Source organism: Musca autumnalis, unplaced genomic scaffold (genome assembly GCF_047663935.1).
Source record: "Musca autumnalis isolate F117 unplaced genomic scaffold, ASM4766393v1 scaffold_5, whole genome shotgun sequence".
NCBI lineage: Eukaryota > Metazoa > Arthropoda > Insecta > Diptera > Muscidae > Musca > Musca autumnalis.
In genome coordinates this window covers 204,079,549-204,087,862 of record NW_027412088.1, presented here as the reverse complement: position 1 = coordinate 204,087,862, position 8,314 = coordinate 204,079,549, and the positions used below count along the sequence as shown (strand labels likewise).

Below are 8,314 nucleotides of genomic sequence, written 5' to 3'. Positions count from 1 at the left end.
ATTTCACCTAAAATGCCTTTCGATTTCATGTGAGGATATTTGGAAAAATGAAAGACCATGGTCTGCTCATAGAAGACCCGATGGACTTCACATCGAAGACCCGATGGTCATCTCGTAGAAGACCCAATGGTCTTCTTATAGAGGACCCAACGGTCTTGGAATAGAAAACGCGATGGTCTGCTCATAGTGGACCCGATAAAAGACCCGAAAATAATACTAGAAAAACATAAAATAGATAAAACTTCTTATTTCAGTGGAAAAAATTACTGTTAATAAGATTTAATAAAATCGATTATATTTGTAAAAAGGTGAAAGAAAGGGTGCTTTTATACCCCCTTCCTAAAAGAAAAGGTGCTTCTATAGTTTCTTTCTGAAAGAAAGGTTGTTTCTATAGACCCTTTCTAAAAGAAAGGGTGTTTCTATAGACCTTTTCTAAAAAATGGTGTTTCTACAGACCCTTTCTAAAAGTAAGGGTGTTGCTATAGACCCTTTTTAAAAGAAACTGTGCTTATATAGACCTTCTCTGAAATAAACGGTGATTCTGTAGAACCTTTCAAAAACAAAGGGTGCTTCTATACAACCTTTCTTAAAGAAACGGTGCTTCTACAGACCTTTTCTGTAAGAAAGGGTGCTTTTATAGACCCTTTCTGAAAGAAACGGTGCTTCTATAAACCCTTTCTGAAAGAAAGGATGCTTCTACAGATCTTTTCTGACAGAAAGGGTGATTCTATAGACCTTTACTGAAAGAAACGGTACTTCTATAGACCCTTTCTAAAATAAACGGTGTTTCTTTAGACCCTTAATAAAGAAAGGGTGCTTCTATAGACCCTTTATTAAAGACAGGGTGCTTTTATAGACCCTTTCTGAAAGAAACGGTGCCTCTATAAACCCTTTCTTTCAGAAAGGGTGCTTCTATATACCTTCTCTGAAAGAAAGTGTGCTTCTATAGACCCTTTATTGAAAAAAGGTTGCTTATATAGACCCTTTATTAAAGAAAGGGTGCTTCTATAGACTCTTTCTGAATGAAATGGTGCTTCTGTAGACCCTTTCTCAAAGAATGGGTGCTTCTACAGACCCTTTCTCAAAGAAAGGGTGCTTCTATAGACCCTTTCTCAAAGAAAGGGTGCTTCTATAAACCCTTTCTCAAAGAAAGGGTGCTTCTATAGACCCTTTATCAAAGAAAGGGTGCTTCTATAGACCTTTTATCAAAGAAAGGGTGCTTCTATAGACCCTTTCTCAAAGAAAGGGTGCTTTTATAGACCCTTTCTCCAAGAAAGGGTGCTTCTATAGACCCTTCATCAAAGAAAGGGTGCTTCTATAGACCCTTTATCAAAGAAAGGGTGCTTCTATAGACCCTTTCTCAAAGAATGGGTGCTTCTATAGACCCTATCTCAAAGAAAGGGTGCTTTTATAGACTCTTTCTGAAAAAAGGATACTTCTATAGACTCTTTCTCAAAGAAAGGATACTTCTATAGATCCTTTATCAAAGAAAGAGTCCTTCTATAGATCCTTTCTGAAAGAAACGATGTTTCTATAGACCCTTTCTCAAAGAAAGGGTGCTTCTATAGACCCTTTCTCAAAGAATGAGTGCTTCTATAGACCCTTTCTCAAAGAAAGGGTGCTTCTATAGACCCTTTCTCAAAGAAAGGGTGCTTCTATAGACCCTTTCTCAAAGAAAGGGTGCTTCTATAGAAAGGGTGCTTCTATAGACCCTTTCTCAAAGAAAGGGTGCTTCTATAGAAAGGGTGCTTCTATAGACCCTTTCTCAAAGAAAGGGTGCTTCTATAGACCCTTTCTCAAAGAAAGGGTGCTTCTATAGACCCTTCATCAAAGAAAGGGTGCTTCTATAGACCCTTTATCAAAGAAAGGGTGCTTCTATAGACCCTTTCTCAAAGAATGGGTGCTTCTATAGACCCTATCTCAAAGAAAGGGTGCTTTTATAGACTCTTTCTGAAAAAAAGGATACTTCTATAGACTCTTTCTCAAAGAAAGGATACTTCTATAGATCCTTTATCAAAGAAAGAGTCCTTCTATAGATCCTTTCTGAAAGAAACGATGTTTCTATAGACCCTTTCTCAAAGAAAGGGTGCTTCTATAGACCCTTTCTCAAAGAAAGGGTGCTTCTATAGACCCTTTCTCAAAGAAAGGGTGCTTCTATAGACCCTTTCTCAAAGAAAGGGTGCTTCTATAGACCCTTTCTCAAAGAATGGGTGCTTCTATAGACCCTTTCTCAAAGAAAGGGTGCTTCTATAGACCCTTTCTCAAAGAAAGGGTGCTTCTATAGACCCTTTCTCAAAGAGAGGGTGCTTCTATAGACCCTTTCTCAAAGAAAGGGTGCTTCTATAGACCCTTTCTCAAAGAAAGGGTTCTTCTATAGACCCTTTCTCAAAGAAAGGGTGCTTCTATAGACCCTTTCTCAAAGAATGGGTGCTTCTATAGACCCTTTCTCAAAGAAAGGGTGCTTCTATAGACCCTTTCTCAAAGAATGGGTGCTTCTACAGACCCTTTCTCAAAGAAAGGGTACTTCTATAGACCCTTTCTCGAAGAAAGGGTGCTTTTAAAGACTCTTTCTCAAAGAAAGGATACTTCTATAGACCCTTTCTCAAAGAAAGGATACTTTCATAGATCCTTTATCAAAGAAAGAGTCCTCTATAGATCCTTTCTGAAAGAAACGATGTTTCTATAGACCCTTTCTTTAAGAAAGGGTGCTTCTATAGACCCTTTCTCAAAGAAAGGGTGCTTCTATAGACCCTTTCTCAAAGAAAGGGTGCTTCTATAGACCCTTTCTCAAAGAGAGGGTGCTTCTATAGACCCTTTCTCAAAGAAAGGGTGCTTCTATAGACCCTTTCTCAAAGAATGGGTGCTTCTACAGACCCTTTCTCAAAGAAAGGGTGCTTCTATAGACCCTTTCTCAAAGAAAGGGTGCTTCTATAAACCCTTTCTCAAAGAAAGGGTGCTTCTATAGACCCTTTATCAAAGAAAGGGTGCTTCTATAGACCTTTTATCAAAGAAAGGGTGCTTCTATAGACCCTTTCTCAAAGAAAGGGTGCTTTTATAGACCCTTTCTCCAAGAAAGGGTGCTTCTATAGACCCTTCATCAAAGAAAGGGTGCTTCTATAGACCCTTTATCAAAGAAAGGGTGCTTCTATAGACCCTTTCTCAAAGAATGGGTGCTTCTATAGACCCTATCTCAAAGAAAGGGTGCTTTTATAGACTCTTTCTGAAAAAAGGATACTTCTATAGACTCTTTCTCAAAGAAAGGATACTTCTATAGATCCTTTATCAAAGAAAGAGTCCTTCTATAGATCCTTTCTGAAAGAAACGATGTTTCTATAGACCCTTTCTCAAAGAAAGGGTGCTTCTATAGACCCTTTCTCAAAGAATGAGTGCTTCTATAGACCCTTTCTCAAAGAAAGGGTGCTTCTATAGACCCTTTCTCAAAGAAAGGGTGCTTCTATAGACCCTTTCTCAAAGAAAGGGTGCTTCTATAGAAAGGGTGCTTCTATAGACCCTTTCTCAAAGAAAGGGTGCTTCTATAGAAAGGGTGCTTCTATAGACCCTTTCTCAAAGAAAGGGTGCTTCTATAGACCCTTTCTCAAAGAAAGGGTGCTTCTATAGACCCTTCATCAAAGAAAGGGTGCTTCTATAGACCCTTTATCAAAGAAAGGGTGCTTCTATAGACCCTTTCTCAAAGAATGGGTGCTTCTATAGACCCTATCTCAAAGAAAGGGTGCTTTTATAGACTCTTTCTGAAAAAAAGGATACTTCTATAGACTCTTTCTCAAAGAAAGGATACTTCTATAGACCCTTTATCAAAGAAAGAGTCCTTCTATAGATCCTTTCTGAAAGAAACGATGTTTCTATAGACCCTTTCTCAAAGAAAGGGTGCTTCTATAGACCCTTTCTCAAAGAATGGGTGCTTCTATAGACCCTTTCTCAAAGAAAGGGTGCTTCTATAGACCCTTTCTCAAAGAAAGGGTGCTTCTATAGACCCTTTCTCAAAGAGAGGGTGCTTCTATAGACCCTTTCTCAAAGAAAGGGTGCTTCTATAGACCCTTTCTCAAAGAAAGGGTTCTTCTATAGACCCTTTCTCAAAGAAAGGGTGCTTCTACAGACCCTTTCTCAAAGAAAGGGTACTTCTATAGACCCTTTCTCGAAGAAAGGGTGCTTTTAAAGACTCTTTCTCAAAGAAAGGATACTTCTATAGACCCTTTCTCAAAGAAAGGATACTTTCATAGATCCTTTATCAAAGAAAGAGTCCTCTATAGATCCTTTCTGAAAGAAACGATGTTTCTATAGACCCTTTCTTTAAGAAAGGGTGCTTCTATAGACCCTTTCTCAAAGAAAGGGTGCTTCTATAGACCCTTTCTCAAAGAAAGGGTGCTTCTATAGACCCTTTCTCAAAGAAAGGGTCCTTCTATAGACCCTTTCCCAAAGAAAGGGTGATTCTATAAACCCTTTCTCAAAGAAAGGGTGCTTCTATAGACCCTTTCTCAAAGAAAGAGTGCTTCTATAGACCCTTTCTCAAAGAAAGGGTGCTCCTATAGCCCTTTCTCAAAGAAAGGGTGTTTCTAAAGATCCTTTCTAAAAGAAAGGGTGTTTCTAAAGATCCTTTCTAAAAGAAAGGGTGCTTCTATAAACCCTTTCTCAAAGAAAGGGTGCTTCTATAGACCTTTTCTAAAAGAAAGGGTGACTCTAAAGATCCTTTCTAAAAGAAAGGGTGCTTCTATAGACCCTTTCTCAAAGAAAGGGTGCTTCTATAGACCCTTCTCAATGAAAGGGTGCTTCTATAGACCCTTTCTCAAAGAAAGGATACTTCTATAGATTCTTTATCAAAGAAAGGGTCCTTCTAAAGATCCTTTCGGAAAGAAACGGTACTTATATAGAACCTTTCTGAAAGAAAGAAACGATACTTATATAGAACCTTTCTGAAAGAAAGAAACGATACTTATATAGAACCTTTCTGAAAGAAAGAAACGATACTTATATAGAACCTTTCTGAAAGAAAGAAACGATACTTATATAGAACCTTTCTGAAAGAAAGAAACGATACTTATATACAACCTTTCTGAAAGAAAGAAACGATACTTATATAGAACCTTTCTGTAAGAAAGAAACCCCGATGGTCTTCTTGTAGAAGACCGATGGTCTTGTCACAGTAGAGAAGGTAACAAACATGAGTTACAGAATCCCACTACTGATGGTCTTCTTCTAGAAGACGCGATGCCCTTCCCATTAAAGACCCTAAGACATTATTAATAGTCTCTTCATAGATGATCCCTTGGTCTTCTTCTAGAAAATACACAATGGTAGTTTTATAGAAACGTAGCAGGTCTTCTCAGCAATATACTTTTTCATAGATTAGCTACAGGTGTTGTCGTAGAACCGATGTTATTTTCATAGTAGACGCGAGGGTCTTCTCAGAATATTTTTCATAAAAGAGAAGTGAGAATTATCTATGTAAAGCAAGTAGTGGTGCCGTAGACCACAACAAAACAAAAAAGTCACCTTGTTAACAATCTAATAATTCCTGAGAAGAAGACCAAAATAATTTCTCTCGAATAACTTGCGATCTTTATCTAAATAACTGAGCTAACACAAAGCCTAGTGGCATTAACCAATCGTAATTGAGTTAATTATTCAATTAGGCACATCACCCTATGACCCTTGACAGGTTAGAAATTTCGGAATACAAAAGTGTTGGAAAATAATTTCTCAATAATAATTTTCCAATTAGCGTTATGATGTTACCATCACTAATACCCCGCCCCTCTTCCCCCTAAGAAACTTCATATAAAAACCTAAGAATCACCGGCAATCGCTGTCAAAGTTTATTCTTCCCACAAACAACGATGAAGTATCATTTCGGGCTCGCAATTATACTTTGCTTTTTAAGTCTCAGCAACAGTTACACCTCTCAGCGACAGTTACACCCGGAGGATATTATACGCCGACAGGTGGAACTGTTAATAAAAATGACTAAAACCGTTAGCTTTTACAATCATTTTGATAATATTATATTTTACGGTACCCCAGAGGAGGTCCATGATATGCCGCCAAATACCACTAATCTGTTGAGCGATGTTGGAGACGATATTCACAAGGCCGTGGGAGATATTATTACCGAATACATGTTCACCAACGCCATATTCAAGCCACTCATGTTGTTCACCATTGCACCGTGGGATTATGTGAACAACACCGAAGACATACCGAATCTGGGTAAAATTCTAACCAATCGAAATCTGGCCGTGGTCATAATAAATGACATTTTCAACAAGGAGTTAAAGGAATTTGTTTCCACTTCCCTTGGCGCCAGTCGAGATACCAAATTGATATTTCTGCTAGTTGGCCACGAAATGACGGGTGTGGCATCGTTTATACGCCAGGAGAAATTGATGAGATTTTTCCGTTGGTGTTGGTCTAAGAATATGCTCAACGTTATCCTAATGTACCAGGAGAGGCACGTGGATACGGATATCAGACAATTGAAAATGGAAATTTATACCTATACACCGTTTCCAAGGCCAGTGAAATTAATACGCCTAACAGATGTCCATCCATATAAATACTATTGGGATCGTACCTTAGATGTAATGGGTTATGAGTTTAGGTCACCTGTGTTCCATGATAAGCCCAGTGTTTTTAAGGTAAGACCGCACCACAACTTTTAGAATTAAGGAACCAATATGAATGAAATTACTTCACTTCCAGGCCAAACGTTGGGATAGTGATGTGGAAGAAGTCACCGGCATTGCTGGCCATTTGTACATAGAATTTGTTAAGCACATCAATGGTAAATTTGTTGAATTAGAAAGTTCTGGCAGCCATCCCATGATGGTGGACTATGAAAACGAGTTACTATTGGAGCAAACTATTGATATTGGAATTCATCCTTTTTCACAAATGTTACCCCACAATTACCATGGCAGCTATCCCATAACAAATACCAATAGCTGTGTTTTAGTTCCGGTTATTCCGGAAATCTTTGTTGGCCACTATATACCTCGTATTTTAAATCTAAACATGTGGTTGCAAATCATAGTATTGTTTCTAAGTTTTCAATTGGTCTATTTTTTAATTGACATGCTCGATGATGGTAAATGTCATCCATGGAAATATATATCCCTAACCTTAAGGGGTATGTTATCCATGCCAATGGGCAACATCACCAATGAAAAACTATTTGGAATATTGGCCAGAAAGCGAGCCCTGCTCATTCATATGTTTGTCATAGTTTCGGGTATGCTTTACTGTCTAACATTTGTTGCCGCTTTAACCTCGGCCCTGAGTGCCACCATTTTTGGCAACGATTTGGAAACTTTGGAAGATTTACGCCGGTCCAATGTACCAATAATGATGTTAGATTATATGTTTATTATCTACAATTATTTGGGCATAATACCCACCACCTTCCTAAGCAACATTGTAATAGCCGATGTGGATACAGTATCTCGTCACCTGAATTCCCTAAATACATCCTACGCCTATGTTGTCTACAATGCTGAATGGAATGTTTTGCAATCGTTACAGGAAAATTTGTGGAAGCCACGTTTCAGAGTGGCCACAAAACTTTGTATTGACAATGTCTATCTCACACTACCGATGCAATTCAATTCACCTTTCTATCATCCTTTGAAGGATTTTATATTGAGAATACGTGAGACGGGTCTGGAAGCGAAATGGACAAAGGATATTTTAAGGGACATACGAGAAACTACCAGTAGTGATAATGATTTATTAAAGGATAACCAAAAACATCCAGTGGCGTTAACATTTGATCATTTTTCTGTAATATGGGGTGTTTGGATATTTGGAATTACCCTTGCAACAATAACATTTGTTGGTGAAATTTTCCTTGAGAAATTTAAAGATTATATTAAAAATAAAAACAAATTGAGGCGAATTATTAAAAAATTAATTAAATAATGAAAATGATAATGTTGAAAGAAGCATAAAATGTAATAAAAATTACCTATTTCAATAGAAACAATTATTTTAATCAATAAAACTTGTAATAAACATTTTTATATGTGTAACGCCTAAAAGTATGTTAATATATTTTGACCAAGTAATGCCTTTGTGCGTGAAATTGAAAGATTTTATTAAAAATTAAAGAAAAGTTGTGAAATATAATAAACAACATAATTATATGATGTAGAAAATAATATTAAAACAAACATAAACATAAAATAGATAAAACTACATACTTATTTTAGTAGAACCATTGCTGTTAATTCTTATAATAAACTCGATTATATTTGTAAAAGGCGCTTTCTAAAAGAAAGGATTTTTCTATAGACCCTTTGTGAAA

General features: G+C 37.2%; 1 protein-coding gene across 1 annotated transcript; it reads left to right on the top strand.

Moving 5' to 3' along the window:
- The first annotated feature begins 5,975 nt into the window (after positions 1-5,975).
- On the top strand, positions 5,976-8,002 carry LOC141386922 (uncharacterized). Its single transcript, XM_073955822.1, has 3 exons — positions 5,976-6,650; positions 6,715-7,791; positions 7,988-8,002. Exons 1-3 carry the CDS (start codon positions 5,976-5,978, stop codon positions 8,000-8,002), a joined length of 1,767 nt encoding a protein of 588 aa, XP_073811923.1.
- The last annotated feature ends 312 nt before the right edge of the window (positions 8,003-8,314 follow it).

Bases quoted from the DNA above. Each gene is read 5' to 3' on its own strand.
- LOC141386922 (XM_073955822.1), top strand. From the start codon at position 5,976: ATGACTAAAACCGTTAGCTTTTACAATCATTTTGATAATATTATATTT. The intron at 6,651-6,714 runs GTAAGACCGCAC...CTTCACTTCCAG, and splicing joins ATAAGCCCAGTGTTTTTAAG to GCCAAACGTTGGGATAGTGA.